At 44.6% G+C, this 18,492-nt stretch overlaps 1 protein-coding gene across 9 annotated transcripts in view; it reads right to left on the minus strand.

The window, feature by feature from the left end:
* The window catches only part of ZBTB46 (zinc finger and BTB domain containing 46), a 59,254-nt gene that overhangs the window by 26,952 nt on the left and 13,810 nt on the right, over window positions 1-18,492 (minus strand). For all 9 annotated transcript variants that reach the window (XM_050713995.1, XM_050714000.1, XM_050714002.1 and 6 more), the window contains one exon: window positions 14,186-15,155. In XM_050713995.1, coding sequence (XP_050569952.1) covers window positions 14,186-15,155 — 970 coding nt within the window. The remainder of the gene's footprint in view (window positions 1-14,185; window positions 15,156-18,492) is intronic.

Raw genomic sequence — 18,492 nt, forward strand, 5'->3', positions numbered from 1 at the left:
TTATGTATTTAAGGTTAACTGTTGTGTTAACTGTTGGTTAACTGTTGCCTCAGGTAACAGGTATATGCATTTTTCCTGGAAGATCATGTAGTTTGTTTTTAAAGCAAACATTTCCGCATAAAGAGAAGTTGCAAGAACTTAAAAATCAACAGCTGTTACAAGAGATGGTGAAAACAGTAAATTCTGCCCCATTAACACGGTAATTTACCAGCCGGCTTTATCAGACACCACGATAACGATAATCCTGCTGTTCCTGTGCTCCTCGCCACCGCAAGTGGCAGAAACCCCTCGGGCCACAAGGGGTGCCCGCCACCAAGTCCCTGCTGCCAAGTCACTGGGCAGTAACTCACCTGCCGTTTTCTCCCTTCCCTTTTCATGGCCCATTGCAGACGCTGACTGACAGTTGCCAGAGTCTGCTACTGCCTGCCGCACATAAATGCTAATTGCTAAAACACACGCAGATTAATTGTAACCACAATGACACATTAAACGTTCCTCAAAAGCCAAGATTAGAGACAGACAGTGAAATAGAGGCTTTAGAACTTCTAGTATTTATAGCTAATCAAATACACATTAAGGCAAAATAAATATCCACTTAGTCACGTAAGTACTAAAATACTCTCAGTACACCAAAACCCAAAAATGAACGAAGATCCTCTTCACGGAGCCTCCAAAACCACTTCTCTCTTCTCTCCAGGACACAGCTTCATTTAACGAGATTTAGCCAAAGAACTACACGAATCGGAAGCATCCGTCACTGCCCAGTAATCTAAACTGTTTACTGAAGTTCTTCAGAAGTACGTAAACCAAGCTTTACTAGATGAGCTTCTATTTTGTAATGACTTAAGACAACGGGTCACGGGCAGCCCCGGATCCTCGGCCGGCTCCTACCCCACGCGCTGTGTGCGCCACCCCTCTGGCTGCAGGGGTTTCGGGAGCCACGAGCAGGAAATCCCGCTCAGTGCAGCAAGTTAAACATGGGATTAGCGCCGCTCCAAAAACTGAGCTCATTAGTCTCCTCAACAATTAATTATTTTGCAGTTATTCTATTACACCAAGGCTACTTTCCAAAACACGAAAGCCTTAGGAAAGCTTTATTAGTTTGTTGACTTGGATGAGCAGTTTGCGTTCAGTTGCGTTTAGAAACGAGACGCAGGGCCTATTTTTTTTTTATAGTTTCTGCAATGATGCATCCCTGAAAGTCTGAAAGCAAAGCTTCGCCAGGAAATTTCTAATCTGTACACAGAAGCCCGACACAGAGGAGCGCTGAGAGCCTGGCTACCTGCACGGACCACGCATCCCCTCGGCACAACAAATGGAGCGGGCGCCTGCTCTGTGACGGGAGGCAGCGACGTGGCTACAGAATGAGAAGGGCAAACCCAGACCAGAAACCCCATTCATCGGCAGGCATGCCACTGCTAACACTTGAAAAAGAAAAGATTTTATGTCAAAGTCAAATAAGCTCAGATCTTGTCACGAATCCAGGCATCGGGAACCCAAAACAAAGGCAGGAAGCTACCTGCTGCAGGGTATCAGCATCAAGGTTGTCACCGGTAAGAAATACAGCCCTAGGCACTTTTTAGCTCAGACTGCACTATTCAAAGACGAAGCGGCACTACACGTGCCTGCCAGCTCCTTGGGAAGGGCTATAGCAGAAATGAAGGTGATGCAACTTACTGAAGCATCCAAACAAAACATTAACGCAACGAACTGTTTTTCTACAGCTGGGAGAAAAGTGACAGCAAAACTGACAGCAAAAAGCATTATATCTGGTCCAACAACTGACAAATACATGTGCCACCTCAGAAAGACCAAGGAAGAGCTTCTCCACATTAAAGGAGTAACCCATTTGAGTACCTTAATTACTATTTGATGCACAAATTTTTTTTTTTCTGTAAGTCTTCTCCCTGCTTCGCTCATTCTCCCTTGTTGCAGCCAACCTCAGCCGTTTACTCACTGCGGACCCGCTCCTCAGCCAGCTCCCCCTCACCGCTCGTTTCCTGGCTGTACTGCTTTTACCTTCTCAGCACATCCCCGGCACCTGCTGCTGTTTCCCAGACTCCCGGTGCTATCCTTCTCTTTTATTATTTGCTTTGCAGTCATCTGTTCTTCCAACTTTTACTCTTGCTCTCTGATGTACATAGATGAATACCTTCTGGAAGTCTGCACTTAGATGTCCAACCCCATTTATCACGTGGAAGAGAGGTGTGAATGAAAGCCATACAAGATCACACCTTCTGCTGGAAGAAGCAGCTCCCCAGGCGCTCAAGGGAGCGTTTTGCCAGATTGCTATTCCTAAATATTCTTCTTTTCATCCCCATCTCCAGGTAAGAGGGGATCCCATGAGGCTGCCCTCTCCTTTAAGGCCCCAGTCTCCCGCTCAGCCTGCTGAGCTCCCGGCCCACTGGCTGCACGGCACATCGGCCGCCCAGCCGCAAATGCAGCGCTCCGTGAGACGAGGACAGCAGCATTTAGCTTATCGTTCGCAGCCAAAGCCTTCAGCCAGTTTCTCAAAGTTTTCTTCATCACCCTGACAAACATCAGGAAGCTTTTAGGACGCCTTCCAACCCGTCCTCAGCTCTCCTCACTGCCAGTGCTTCGTCACGCAGAGCGAGCCCTCCCTCCAGGACCACGCCGTGAGCCGAAGGTTATCGCCGTGTGGCACCTGGGGAACACACCGCAGCCCCACAAGCCACCCTCCATCCCTCCAACCTCCCCAGACAGCAGCAATTCACAGCACCTCCTGACCATAAAACACACCCTTTACCCATTCTGCACAGCTCACCCGCTTGCACAGCTCCGCTACCTGCTTTGGCAGAACTAAACCTTTATCAGCATCGTCCCGCTGGCTTCCCCAACATCAGTAACGCCATCTGCTAAACCCAGCCAGCCTCTGGACGCTTGTGTTTTGTGGACACTTGCCAAAGGTAGGGGTAACAGCAACTATCTGGAGCTAATTAAAGAAACACTGGCTAATCTTACATTCCACTAACTCAGAAAGCACACTTTACAATCATAAACAGGCGGATACCCCCACGCCCCCAAAATTATGGCTTTTATTCTTCAGAAGCTGACGCAGTTTACTCAATAAAGAGGTAGAATAATCCACCTATATATTTATTATCACTGCATTTGGACAACGTATAGATAACAGACTTTTACTACTGCTAACAACAAACCAGTTAAGTGATACCTTCCAGCAAGTGCAGCTTAGTATAGCCTCTGAGCTACACGAACCAAACGGTGCACATGGCTTCTCTGGCCAAGGTCACTGCATGCAATGTTCTAAGTCATCTTCTCTTAAAGTGAAATAAAGGTTGTTCAAGGTGAAACAGTACTCAGAAAAAAAATACCATACAAGAATCTTTTATACAGAATATTTCAGCTACAACAATACAAGTTGTCCAACTCTTTATATTGAGTATGAATACTGCAAATAACAAATAGTTTGCAAGGGAGAGAACATTCTCTCAATATATAAATTAGGGTGGGAAGATGAAGAGAAGTAAAGACAAGCTTTCACGCACACGAGTCCCACTGTCAGAAGCAGAAAGGCAAGCATCAAGGCAAGCGACTGATGTTACGTCTCCAGCGGTGTCAGCAGCGAGCAGCAGTCCTGACTTGTGGCTGTGTGACTGCTGTATTCTTATACGGCTCCATTTTTAAGAATCAGAGAATCAGTTAAGTTGGAGGTGACTTCAAGGATGCTTTTAGAGTTTATCCGGTTGCTCATGGCTTTGTACAGTCAAGTTCCGAATATTTGCAAGGAGAGAGACACCACAACTTCTCGGGGACTTTGCTCCATCATATGACCACTCTGTAAAGAATTTCCTCCCTTTATCCCATGAGAATTTCCCTTCCTGTAACTCATGTCCATTTCTTCGTATCCTTTCGCTGTACACATCTGGGCAGGGTCTGGCTCTGGACAACCTCCCATCCCCATTCTGTTCTTCATGGCTAAACCAAGCTGAGCCCCTCCTCGTACACAGCACCCTCTAGCCCATCCTGACAGTCTCTGCTGGGCTTGCTCAAGCTCAAACTCCTCCTGGTACTGAGATTACCAACCTGGATCTCGTACTCCAGCCGTGGTCTCACTTCCCTTACGTGCTCTTTGCAACACACCCCGGGCACATCCAGCCCCCCCCGGTGCCAGGGCACAGCCTCCTGCTCACCACAATGCATTTTCTGCAGAGCTGCTTTCTTGCTCACTGGCTGCAGTAACAGCTACCAGGGTAGCTCTTTAGGGCCTCCAACACGCTAGCTGGACAACTTCCAGTATGGTGGCAAATTGAACTTTTTTGTATACAACACGACAAGCAGAAAGGGCAGAGAGATGCGAGGGAAGAGGTACCAATGATACCAACTTCTGCTGCCGCCCCAAATGCTCATTCCTGCAGCCCCCCGCCACCCCCTCAGTTGTATCCAGCTGTTTGTGTAGTTGTGAAGTGAAATTGAGACAGGAACTAATATATGTTAAAAATAAACTAGGTTATTAAAAAAAAAAGTCTATTTTTAAACCCAGATCAGTTCCCCAGTCTGATTCACTACAGGGTTGCACAAACTTTGCCACCGGAACAACTGAATAGCGCATGGGGGGTGGAAATAAAGTACCAGGGGAAAGTGGGAGCCACTTCAACTACGCTTTTCTTTCAAGGACACTGCCCAATTCTGACCAGAACTGAACTGTTTTGGATGGAACGGGTAAAATCAAAGACAGTTTTCTGAGGTTCTTCTAACTATTTGTGCGGAGTACCCACACAGATCTCCGTGACAGTGGATTTCATCTAAAACTTCACGTATGATGCTTCTTCTATAAACTTAGGAAGATTCAGCTAGATGTCCTTACGTGCAAAAGGCTTAAAGTAAACTAACGGGAAGGAAAAGCTTTCATTTCCTAGTGTTTTCTCTTGTCAGTAAAGAAAATAGGGGTACCCAGGTTGATAGACAAAATGACTTCTTTTACCAGCTGCCAAAAACATCCCTGAAGTTTGTATTTTAGATACCCCGTTTCTACGAAAAAGTGTTTCAAAACTTAGTATTTGTCAAACAAAACCCAGCATTCTCACATACTGTAATATTTACACAGAGAATCGAAGCCATGAACTACAGTGGTTTTGATTAGCAACCCTTTTTCTAACATGGTAGTATACACATGGATATAATCCGCGGCACATTCAAAGTAAGTTCCAAACCCCAAATTCAGGAGACTATGGATGTTTAGCAACGACATACACGATCATTACAAACCGCCTTTAGGTTAACAACAGACACCTGAAGTAGATCGTCGTGGAACCGAAAATGAAATCCGCTTCAGGCTGCGCTCCCTCACCTTCCTCTTCCTCCAGCTTCGTGCCCTCCTTCAGCTCCTCGACCGTGATACAAACCAGGGGGACCTGGGACGTTGTCCTGTGCTGTTGGATTTGAGGCACTGAGGAGCACCTCCTGTATAAAGCAGCAAGTTTCAGGTGCTGTTAGCTGCTTCTGGAAGACCTGGGGGAAACTGTGGGGCTCGACGGGCCGGCCCCGTGACCCCCGCAGGCAAACCTTAACCTACAGGTCTTAGCCTATAACCATCAGGGATTCACCGTGTATCAATAGCAACGGAAACTTCCCTCAATACTTCTAGAATAGACGTTCTAACAACTTGTTTTATTTCTACATAGGTGCAACCTGTTTTTATACTGATATTTCCACAGTGGTATACTAAAAGCAGAAGCATACCCGCATCGTTGTTTTCCTCAGAACAATAGGCAGCGTACAAAGGTCAACTGGAAAATTCTCTCTACTCCTCCAGGTATCTGAATTTTTTTTTTTTTTTATTTTGTTCCTGCAATATTCACTTTTCCTATCACCAAATCAAATTCTGCAGATTTTTTTTTTTTCTGTGGGCTGTGTCAACAAAAGGAGCTCCTGGCCCCAGAGGCAGCTGCTTGGTGTCACTGTCACCGCCTGCAGGTGACCTCGACTCAACTGTGTGTAGGGCCACGAGGTCAGCCTGGCCAGTGAACTGAGCGAAGCACCAAGACACGACGGAACACCCACCTCCAAAGATGACAGAAATGGTTAAATTGGACGAGTTACTTCTTTTTGAAACTGTTGTAATATTAAAGTGGTCTGAGCAGGAGAGAATGGCCAACACAGAAATATCTTAAACTACTGCTGTTTCCGCAAAATATGCAGAGAATTGTGCACTAACTTCACACAGACTATCACTTCAAAAATACTATGCCTGACTGCAAGCTTAACCTCTTTTTTCAAGAGTCAGAACTTAGTACATCTGATACTATTTCTGTTGCTCTTCAGTACAGAGAAGCAGTGAAGCGCAGTCTCTGTCTGACACATCTGTCTGACAACACAGACATGAAGAGACAGAAGTACAACACTGAAGTGCCACATTAAACATGAATGGAAGTATCCATGAAATGTCAAAAAAAAAAGTAAAATCTGAGACCAATACAGCAAAGTAAGTTTTCATTTCATTCTGACACTGCATCCAAACAACGAATTCCTACTGTGTGCGAATGCAAAAGCATCACTTCAAATGCGAAAGTGAAAGTCCTGAACAGAGATGATTACGAAGTGCCAAAATTCTAAAAGCTTGATTTCTTACTACTTTCAATTTCAGTAAAGAAACAAGAGTAAAAAAATATTTTTTTTTTGGATAAGAGGTATCTATCAAGCTGAGCCTAAGTTAGCCCTGGCACAAGGCACAAAACATGGGGAGAAGGGCACTGCAGAGAGGGGAAGTGCCTCTGATCTCCAGGGTTAAAGCAGATTAGCAGAGCTGGGGCTGTTACCATAGGGAGGAGGACGAGGAGGAGGAGGAGGGCGGCTTTGGAGCCTGGGGAAAACGGAATGCAGGGCGGGGAAAGGAAACGGACACAGAGCTCTGAGCTAAAGCTGGGTTAGGGTGGAACCGTTTTAAAGCCAGGGTGTAGCCATGGCTAAGTGTCTGGGTTTAAAAGCAATGATTTTCGTTTCCAGCCTCGAAAATAACCTGACCTAACCCTTTAATAACAGGAACTCAATATAGTTATTCCTGCAAAGACTGCATCCTAATGATTTCATTAGCCTGTTACTGCAGTGATACGGATAACCTGAATTCTTCACGGAGCACCCTCCACGACCCTTCTGCAAAACGCAGCACATGCCACGGAGGTTTGGTTGCTTTGTTTTTGCATTTTGCTGCAACCAGCATCTGCTTCCAGAAGGCAAACTACTGGCTTTACGTGCCGGAAGACAGCACCGAAGACAGTCTGGAAACCTGGGCAGCTCCGTAAGGCAGCGGAATGCAGAACAGGGGCTAAGCTGATTTCGGCACTAAGAAAGAATTCTGGGGGTGGCATTAGGGCAGAAATCCGTAACCCCTGCAGGCCTGGCTGCGACAGGGAGCCTGGCATCACCGACTGCCACGGCGTACGGCACGGAATTGCTCCGTGATTATGAACATCATTAAAACCCTCTCAAGAGTAGCAAGGTAGAATATCTCGCACCATAACTACAACTTCTTGTAAAGCAGGTGGAAAAATGCAGTAACTTTGTTTTCCAAGGTGGCGAGATATTTGGAATTTACTCATGCTTATCCTCAAAAATACTCAACGCTTCTACAATAATCTAAACATTTTGACTCAAAACACCCATCCAAATTGGAAGGCAATCTTTCCAAAACTGAGCACCAAACAATGATCTAAATAACGAACTAACAGGACGAACCTATTAAAGTTCAAGCCCATTTTTAAACACATTAATTTGACAACTGAAACGTTAACCACCCTAGTTTTCATTCATTGCTGTAACAATATATTTGCTTTTGTCCCCCCAAAAAATCTACAACTCACCAATAAAATCCTGTTTAAGGTAAGATCTAAAGGATCTCAAGAAACATTAAGGATGTGAGCGGGGCATTGCTTTCTAATGTCAGTCTGCGAAAGGTAAGAATGGCGAATGCCTGGACAGGAGGGATTTCAGTTATGTAAGGTTTATCGACCTCTAGTAGAAATAGTAGGGTAGGAAATTGGAAATAAATTCATGCACTGCGCCTCAACGTTCAGCAGGTACTCCCGACACAGACATGGTCTCATCTAATCTTGCTCCCTCGTCACTTCATCCGCTCTCAGATGCTACCACAGAAGTTCGCTGCGTTGTCCCTTACTACACCAAATGCAAGCTTTTCCTTCTCAGAACTTGTTCTCCATCCTCTGTTGTCCCTCTTCCTGCTCCTTATTCATTCTTTTCATACAAATGCTACTGCTCCTTCCCCTTCTGTATCTCCTTTCTGTGTCAGCACACTCCTTCATGTCAGAGCTCTGTCCCAGACTGCAAAGCCCCCATCTTTCTGAATTCGTATTTTTTTCCTTATGTCTTCATTAACATTCAGTGCTAGCCTGTGCGTCTTCTTTCTTCCTCTTTCTAATACCAGCTCTTAAGGACAGCAATTTGATTATCTATAAAGTAACACGTAAAGCCACAACTATTCCGTTTTTGCAAAACAAAAATCTTAGGAGTTCCTTAAACATCCAAATCCTGAATACAAACACTATGTTCAGTTTTTTCCTCTTCTTCTCAATATTTAAGACCTTTATTCCACCACATGGACTAAAACGCTTGCCAAATACCACAATAAAAACAATGCAATTTCCACTGTTTTAAAAATAAATAAATAAAAAGCAAGAAAACGAGGAGACTGGGGTTAAGAAATGGATTTGCAGCAACTTAAGTTTCCTGAACAGTAACTATTGAAACCAGATTTTACTGTGCAGTAGCTGCATCTACAGAAACCACCAAACAGCTGACGATTCCCCAAACGCTGGACTGGCTGCGTCTGCTGGCTATACGGCTACGTACACACGGCTTGTCTCTCACATTTGGCAGTCATCACAAAGCAGTTTGCATGCTCTAGTCACCACTGTCCTCTCCTAAAGAGGTCTGCCCTTCTCTCTCCAGGAAGAGGCTTGCAAACATACGTACCGCACACCAACCCACAACCAACACCCCAGCTCAAGAAAGTGATTTGGTGGTGCTTTTGTGTTTGTTTTTTTTTTTTTTTTTTTTTGAAGTGTTTGGATCATGAAAAGAATGTGATAAATACACAGATGCTTACAATGCACACAAACCTGTAGCCAGGACTCGAAGCGTAGCGTCATTCTGAATACAGCAAAAGCAAAAATGATTACCCAGTTCTGCTTCGGCTGTCATCACTGCCCCATTAGCATGTCTACACATTTTTGGCAGGCAAGCAGCTTCCTGTCCTGTTTGAGTATCCCCCGATGTCCTAAAGCAATAGAAGGAATTCCTGGTCCTCGCTACAGCAGACATCTTCCACTGATGTTGACAAAAATCTGTGTTTTATCTCTGAAGATGATGCGACAAGATCAGGATTTGAAGATTTGCACGGAAAAGATTAGTTACCCAGTAGCTTGCTGAGAAAAAGATTTTTTTTTGCAAGCATAATTCCATAGGAGACCCCCTACGCATTCAGACAGGTGCTGAAGCCTCACCTGCACCAAGCTGGCTAAGCCCACCTGCACGGGGCTCTTTCTTCTCTCTCCGAAGCCTTCCGAAACGCTTCCGATCTACACAATCCGACCGCTCAGCATCTGGGCTCGCCAACAGCTCCCGCAATCGTAACTCACTCCCAAGGAACCAAGACAGGAAAAAGGGATGGGAAAAAGCTTACAACACCAGCTGTCTCCAATCTGTGCGGAGAGCCAGTAGCACGACTCACGGCGCTGCAATCAGACTGCGTCATCAAAAAATAAGCCTGAAATTCTCCTCACCAAGAGGGAGGAAACCTGTGCAAAGCAAAAGATTTTGAAGGGAAATATTGAGGTAACTTGGAACTCTACAAAGGAGGACACAGTGCAGTCCTGTCCGTCCTTCCCGTGAGAATTACTGCTCTGGGCTAACGTAAATCCTGAAGCTCTTCTTGCAGAATACAACAATTTCACTACGTGTCACCAAAGTAAAGCCAAAAGATCCTAAACTATAATGTCTTTATAAATGACTGTTCTGTTTTGAAAATAATTAGCTTCATTTCACAGTCAATTGGCATCAAAAAGAAAAAAAGATTGCTTGCAGCTTTCGGGTGCAAACACTCAGAAGATGTGTGGGAGTATTTCCTTAGAAATAAATTCCTGAATCACAACTACTATGCTTGAACTAACGCATTAATAAAACCATCAATAAATTCTTCAAAAGACACCCCCCATGTGACAGGGTTCTCCATTATATGGAGAAGCAAAACCAGCAATATTTTGCTAGCGTAACAGCTCTTCCAGTGAAGATAACCACCCTCTTTGGTGAGAGCCTTTAAAATATCATCCCATCCTGCAAGCAAGGCCCTCAAGATGTACAATCCTGTACGAGCTTCATCCACAAGCGTTAACTGAACAGCAACTCAAGGAAAATGAAGGTGCTCAAGACACGAGACTACTTCAGAATTTCATGAAAACCTTTGGTATTACAACTAATAAATAGCAACAGGTTTCTTTGGAAACTCTACGAAGGTCCAGAAAAAAAAAGGTTAGATTAAAATGCAGACCTGTTATTTTCGCAAGTCTGCGGAGGAAATTCTTCTTGGCTCAGTTATGAAGAAACTTATTATTTATAAAAGCCCATCCTCGCGTTTACTTTGGAGAACTGCTGTTCCAAGTTAATGTGGCCTGGCGAGGAAGACATACATCTGAATGTTTCATATAAGGAATGACAGAGCGACATCCTGAACAACCCAAACAGGATGAGAAAGAAAAAGCCTAATGTGTTCTGTGACTCAACAGAGAACCCAAATTACTAAATTGGCAGGAGCGTGAAAAGATGGCCCTCATCAAGCTGTGTGACTGACTGACACCACCCTGCAGAAACCGAAAGCTTAATCACATTCTCCATCTAGCATCCTGACTTAGTTTGGATTCTTTTGCAAATCGTTTGATCGTTCTGTCGTGGAGAAAGAAGATACGCTCTTCGTGACGGACATCGGGAATCTTGCTTCAGTAGCTCCTTCCATGATGCTAGATTACCATTAATAGGATTACTCCAGGCACTCCTTTTTATGTTAATCTGTAGTGTAATCAAATTCAAAGCCTTTAAGCATCACCCCACCAGCAACTGGAAGAGAATCACCTGATTTGAAAAGAATTTTACTGTCCTTTTAGTTAAAAAAAGAAAATTTGTGCCTGTTTTAGGCCCCACTGCACCATGTCATACGCACAGCCCAACGCACCCTTCTTGAACCAGGAGTTTCCCACTGAAAGAAGCACGACCACAAGGTGAAAACGAGCTGTCAGTTGTTTCGGTCCAATGACCAGTGAGCTTCCTTGAAATACAACGGATTAAGTGTTCCCATGTAACTGCCTTCCCTCAAAAAATCATTGAATTAAAAAGTTGATGCCACAGTTATTTCAAGATATGCCTTCCAAAATGCTGCATGCAAAAAAGGCCAAATGATTACCTGGAACAGTTTCAGGAGGAGGACACTAGCACTGAAGTTTTAGGATGGACTGTCCTTAATCAGCTTTGTATTGGGTGAATAGAAGCATTTGCCAACGGTACCCAAACTATCCCATAATCAGGGCTTTCAGACTTCGCAAGCAGCATCTTAAAATAACTGATTCGATCAGAAAAGTTAATGAGTTTCAAAGAACAGAGTTCTAGGTAACTTTTTTTCCTCTCAGCATATTCATGAAGGAACATTCAGCCATTTCCTCAGAGGGCACCTTTTCATCTCGGCCACGAACATACGGCTAGGGACACTTCTAAATGAGGGAAGGAACAAAAAGCCCAGACCATGAAGTTTGTTTTAAAGAACAAAGCCTGACACTACCCAATTCAAAGACAACTTTAAGCCAAAACGTAAGGAACGAAGCACTCAACCACATCCCAAAAACTCACTACAAAGTGCATTCTCTTTTACGCAAGAGAATCAATGTTTCTTCCTCGTGTATTGGAGCTAAGTCTGCAGTACCCCCAGACTCCTCCTGAACTCCATCGGGAAAGGGAAGCACCTGGGGCACCCCTACATAACCCAAGCAGAACCCTGCAGCTTCACAGCTGGAGAGCAAGCACTTCGCAAGAGGGTTGCTTCCACCTGCTGGAGATGGGAAACATTAATGCGAGACCAAAAGACCCCACTGCTTGTGGAGAGAGACCAATGGTCTGGGGTAGCAGGGATGCTTCTCTTCTTCTCTGTGCACTGGAGGAGAAGCGACCCCACCTGCGAGGCCCACCGTGACCTCACAAAACCACACACCTAGGGACACAAGCACACAAGGCTCTCTGCTCCCAACTTCTGAGTGCAAACTAAAACTGAGCGTGCACGGATCTGAGATCCGCCCACATCACACCCCAAAAAATCTCTCCCTAAAATCAGAGAAATCAACCCGAGCCACACACAAGGCTCCCCCTGCACCACAGGGGTGTCGGAGCACCACAAGTGCTGCTGTTCGGTTCTTCTTTTTGCTCTGCTAGGACTGGTGGAATATGAAAACACCCCACCCAGCCTCCACCATTCATTAGGAACACCTCTTTTATTGAGAACTGTGTTTAAGACAAGATTTGCAATAAATAATGTGACTGCATCTGCTGCACTGAGTCGACACCAGAAGCCATCTTCTCATCTGCAAACAGTTGTAAAGAAAAGGGCCACCTCTACTTAATTCCTTAACAATTAGGAATTAAGAGATGTAGCCATCATTCAGCCTCCCGTAATACAATCTCTTACATTTGGCACTCTTTTCAAAAGCATAAAGACCTTCTATTTATAGGCAGTTGGCTAAGATCAGTGCTGCAGTTCTGCTTCTGTAGTCACTGCAACACGTGTGGTTTGTCTCGTATACCTGTCCAAAACCCGCACACCTCGTAGACAGCACAAGTGTTTGAGTTGTTTTTATGAGATGCTATGAAAAACGTGTGCCAATAGCATCCTAAGCAGCCCATGGTGAGTCTTCACTCAAAGCAATTCTAGAGCACATGCACTGTAAAGCCAAGATTCATCATAAATCACTATTATCTTAAGTTATCTCACATTTTTTCTTCTAACTGAAGTTGTTTAGATTTTATCATCAGCCAATTAGAATAATTACATGCAAGCCGACTGCAGTAGATAACTGTAAAATGTAACGCATCTGAAGATATTTGTCGAGTTACCCATCCATTTAAATACCAATGAAAGCCACATTTAAACGTCAGTCTGCAAGCAACTTAAACATCCTTTTTCAGCCCATAAAGACTCCTCAGACTTTCAGTACTGCTTATACACTTATTTCATCTGAATCTGACAACAGAATCTCACACACCCTTCTCCTGGCTGGCTCGGATTCTGGTATGCAATGAAAGAGGCTAACTCACATCAGACTAAATTCTTCAGGTCAGCCTGAGGGAGTACCACACCACGCTCTCTTCAAGTCCTTAGAAAAAAAAAATACACACCAAACCCCCTCCATCACCAGCGCTCCTGGATCTATTTATTGCACATGATTAGTGAATCAAAAAGCACAGTCATCTTCATTTGGAGACAAAAATAACTACCAAAGGTTCAGAAGAAGTCAAGAAAACATCTTCCTCCCTGGCTATAATTTTTTAAAAAGCAGCCACTCAGACTACAAAATCACACATCAAAATACATTCTTAAGCTTTGGAAATACCTCAAAAAACAGTATCCTGAAAGTTACCAGCCACCTATCCTGCTACTACCAGCAACAAGCTCTGGTGGCTTCCCTACACATCAGAGTGACACCTGAGTATCAAAGAGTACTGAAACTCGTACCATTAAGACTCACTAAATCACACCTCTGTGTGGCTAATTACAACATCAATATATATGCAAGGAAAATTCCTCAACATTGACATGAAGTGACGAGCTTTACAGACCTGCCAAAATAAATTCTAACCTTCCATCTCATTAATTCCCATGATTATAACGGGGTTTTGGGGGCGATGTAGGCCGATCTACATTCAAGACCAAAAAAGAATTACCACCTTCTTTCACAGAAGAACCAGCACTGCTGCAACACAGGCTCCCAGCTGAGCTGCACAGCGCGCGGTGCCTGAGAATTGCTGGCAACGCAGGTTTCTGCATTTCTCACACTCCGATAAGCTAATATATCTCAGAGACTGATAAGATCATACCATAAACAGATATAATTAACTCAACATTTCCCATGTCAGCAACGGAAGCGGAAGAATGACTTACTTGGGTCTCGACTGCTGTACGGCCATCCTGAGGCAGGTAAAAAAGACGGCATTGGGGAACTTGCCCTGCTGTCATCTTCCACTTGCTGCGTAATGTGACGCACAGTTTCTTTATTTTTCCTGTTCTTTCTGCGCCCAGTGGGCTGCCAGCCATCCCCTACTCCTTGTTCCGAGAAAGTGTTCTGTATTGCACTATCCTTGGCAGAATGGAGTTCGCTCCCTCCGTAATGTGACGGTGAAACCTGTTCCTCTTTGATACGTAAAGACCCATAGCCCATGTCACTAGACCAAAGGGACTGGGATGAAATGTCTTCATGGCTGTCTGTTTTTGGTTCTTGATCCTCTTTTCCATAACTACTCCCTCCTTCGTGGCAACTGGCGATAGCTGAGTCTCCAGAAGAGTTGGCTGGACTCGTTCGTCGGGCTAACCAGGGCGATATACTCCTGCCAGCCGCCACCGCCGAAATCAAAGCATCCGTGCTGCTGCTGGAAGGGGCTCCGAGTTCATAATCGATGAGGTCGTCCGACGCATCAGACTTTATGCTTATGTCAAGAGCTGCTTTTATGAAGTTGTGACAGGCTTGTACGATATCCGTCATCTGCAGATAGCTGGCAGCTGACATCACCTCGATGACATTCCTGCTGGTCAGCGCGAGGTGTGCCGAGTACATGAAGTCAATGATTGCTTTAAAGCCTTGTGCAGTTACAATGTCTAAGTGGGTGACCGTGGCCTGGTCGGAGGTTTTCTGTACCTGGCAGTACAGCGTTTTGAAGTAGCGACTACTCCCGAGCAGAACGTTTTTGTGAGCCTTAAATATCTTCCCCTCCACTATAATGCAAACATCACAGAGGATGCCGTGCTGTCTCTGCTCATTGAGCTCACGAAGCAGATGCCGGTAGTGGGAAGCAATCTCCATATCTTCCTTTCGGTTATTCATTTGGAAATCTTTGTGTTTCCTCTTCCACAAGTCCTGTATGGGGAAGGAAACAACTGTATTACAACACCCAAAACAAACTCACAAACATGCTTTTCTAAGACTCAATGAGACCACCCTCAAATTGTACCAAATTAAATAACAGGTTCCTCTTGAAAGAATCCCACAAAATACAACTGCCTAGAAAGACTCTACATTTATTACACAACACACCATATTTTTACCTGAATTCGAATAATTTACATTAAAAGAGACTAGATTTGAAGCTCAGTCCTCCAGCATCTCATAGCATCCCAGAGAAATGTTTCTTTAAATCGCCGCAGACTTGTAAGAAAACCTGTCTGGAGTTGCTCGGGTAAAACAGCTGCCAGTTTTTACTGTTTGGGTTCAGTAAAGTTTGGTTTTGACAGAAGTACTACACTTGAAACCACGCTGATGCATACAAACTATTGAAGAGCACTCTGAAACACAATTTCCTCAAGGGAAAAAGCATTATGCATAGCACACTGAATAGCTGAAATCCTCAAACAGCAGAAGCCAATTGAAACCAGCTATTTCCCTTGCTATATTGCCGTTGAGGGGCTATAAATACTGTTTTCAAGTCAGAAGAGCAATAGACAAATCCAAGACCACAGATCACAAAATTTCAAGTCCCCACCCAAACTAACTGGCAACGGATCAGAACTATGAAATTAATGTTATTTGAAGCTTAACTACTTATAGGCACAACATTTTTAACTTTGCAATAAAACATGTTATTTCCTTGGCTTTTTATCTCCAAGTTTACCCCACAGCCACCCTAAAGCATTGGGTAAAGAATTCTAATAAATCACCTAAACGGTCATTTTTAGCAAGGATGCTTTTATGCCCAGAATAACAAGGCATCCATCACGCTGATAAGAATTCTTAGGACTTTTGATCACCTTCCATAACATTTGACAGCGTGCTCCGAAAAAATGACTAGTTAGTGCTAGCAGCATGACAGACATTTGTGTCGTGTAAGTTACATCCAAAGTTATCTACCTTTGATATTTCAAACCAGGGAAAAAAGAGGTCTTAAATCTGGATACGTTAACAGTAATCAATAGCACTATATTTTCAGACTGAATTTTATTCTCCCTGCAAAGCAGAAGTAAGAGAAGCGATACATCAACACGGACTAGTGCGCACGGGTGTTTGGCACAGCTTTAAGTCTCCTATGATGCAGTTTGGTCAGTTGCCCGTTCAGCATCTCTCAGGGGCTCCTTGTCCTTCTTCTCCCAAGGTAGTGCTCGACTGACACCCAGCGTGCCAGCGCAGCCCCCCGGCTCACAGCATCCACGCGTTGGCCAAGGGAGGAGGCTGCCAGTGCCAAACAACCCCATCGAGTCCCCACCACACCAATGCCATGCTCGCCTTTCCTGCCACAACTTCACAAATTCCTTTGCCTAATTTCTGGCATTTCACCTCGCTTATACCAGCTCCTTGGAGCTTGTCGTCAAGATTTATATCCCATGTCACAGTGGTTTAACTGTCCAACTAATTAAGAGTGCCAAGCTGCCACACGGTGTGAAGGATAACTATAACTACTTCCTTTCAAAAGCTTAAATTTGTTCCAATAAAAGGAGTTCCAACTGTAAAGTTGATATGGGGGTCTACATCTCAAGATACAACTGTAAAATCGGTATGTGCTGACAAGACCAGATTTGGAGTGCAATTATGGGCAGGCACACACATCAGAGGCCTGGATTCAGGATTCTGGTGGTTACTGATAAAAACAAAATCACTGTGAGAACAAAATGCTGAGGTCTTACAGGCTTAAAGCGCACATGGTTAAATATAAGCACTGTCAGTAAGGAGGCTGCTGTTAGCTCGAAGCAACTTATGAGCATGCATCGAGTTCAAACACACGTTCGGGCCCATCTGTTCGAGTCGCCTCGCAGCAGAGGGCCGTCCTAGGACAGCCACGACTCCGAGCTTCCTGACACGTGCAAGCGGGTTCCCAGTGCCGTGGGGCACAGATACGTAACGCCCGTGCCCCCTTCCCTACTCTGCGCTATTAATACCCCCCGCAGAAGCGGAACAGCTACAGCTTAGCCGACACCGTTGGTTGGAGAGCCGCCCCTCGGCCCACAGAACATATGGTGCCCAGGACCTCTCCTCCAGAGGACCCACCTGATGATTACACAACTACTGCCTGCACAGGCTTCCTCGGCCTGCACGAACCGAGCTGTCTCCTCGGCAGTGTCAGAAATGCTAGTCTGCCATAGCAGCTGGGCCCTAACCATTGAAAAACATTCGCTTCCCTCAAAGAGGAAGGACCATCTTCCTTCCTGCAACGCAAACAGGCTGAACTGGTGTTTATGTATCTCAGTTCTCTGCAGCTTTTCTACAGGATTAACCACAAAAGGCACAAAGAAGCTTACCCTTTTTATTTGAAGGGGAAGAGGTCAATAGCAGCGTAGCTCTACGCTGAGTAACACTACCCATGTAATGCTGAAATCCGTCTGGGGACCTCAGTCAAGGTCTCACACAGAAGCCACCTCCACCTCAATAAATAAAAATAGCCAAGCAAGAAACAGTTGGGGAGCAAGAACCAGAATTGATATTTGAAATGGCCTTTGGAAAGGCCTGAAAAGATCCTCTTAGACCCAGCCAGAACAGAAACTCCCTAATCCACGCTCTGAAGGTGGCTGCCACTGCTTCCCAGCATCTTTAGTTTTGAGAGAACCACCTATTAAGGCCGAGTGACGGTTCAGTTTTGTCCTTATTCCAGAAACCACTACTGCATCTACTTTTAGGAGCTGAAGAGTCAGCTTCATCCCCTCAGGAAATACGAATTGCCACACAGGATAAAGTGAGTTGTCCATCATCAGTTCTGTCTTCAACAGCTGCTGTATCCACACAATTCAGGGGAAGATACAAGAAATCTCACAGCATACAATTAAGAAATGATCGGAAGATTTCAGATCTGGCAGTTCCTTCTGCTCTTCCTTTACAGGTATCAAAATCCATGCTCCGAGGCAGCATCTCCCTGGAACTGGTTGAAAAAAAGAATTGTTTCCTGCAAGGATAATTTTCCCTTCCTCAATTTAATACAGATTAGCGTCAGGAGTATTCGTCAATGTGGTCATCTGCTTTTGTGGGTTTATGCAACAGCAGCTTTTCCTGGATTCCTTCTCAAATGTCCTTCAGCTAGAAATCACATTGAGTCCTTGAGACTTCATTTATTTACTATTTTGTATATTTATTCAGCTTAGTTCAGTGCACGGTTGGGTTCCCCTTAGTGTTGATAACAGCCTACTCTAGATACACCTCATTCTTTGTTTAAACTGCCTATGCCAGAAAACTGGATTACGGTATTTGTCTCTTTCTACCTTTGGTTCATACTGGA

Source organism: Cygnus atratus, chromosome 16, assembly GCF_013377495.2.
Source record: "Cygnus atratus isolate AKBS03 ecotype Queensland, Australia chromosome 16, CAtr_DNAZoo_HiC_assembly, whole genome shotgun sequence".
Taxonomy (NCBI): Eukaryota; Metazoa; Chordata; class Aves; order Anseriformes; family Anatidae; genus Cygnus; species Cygnus atratus.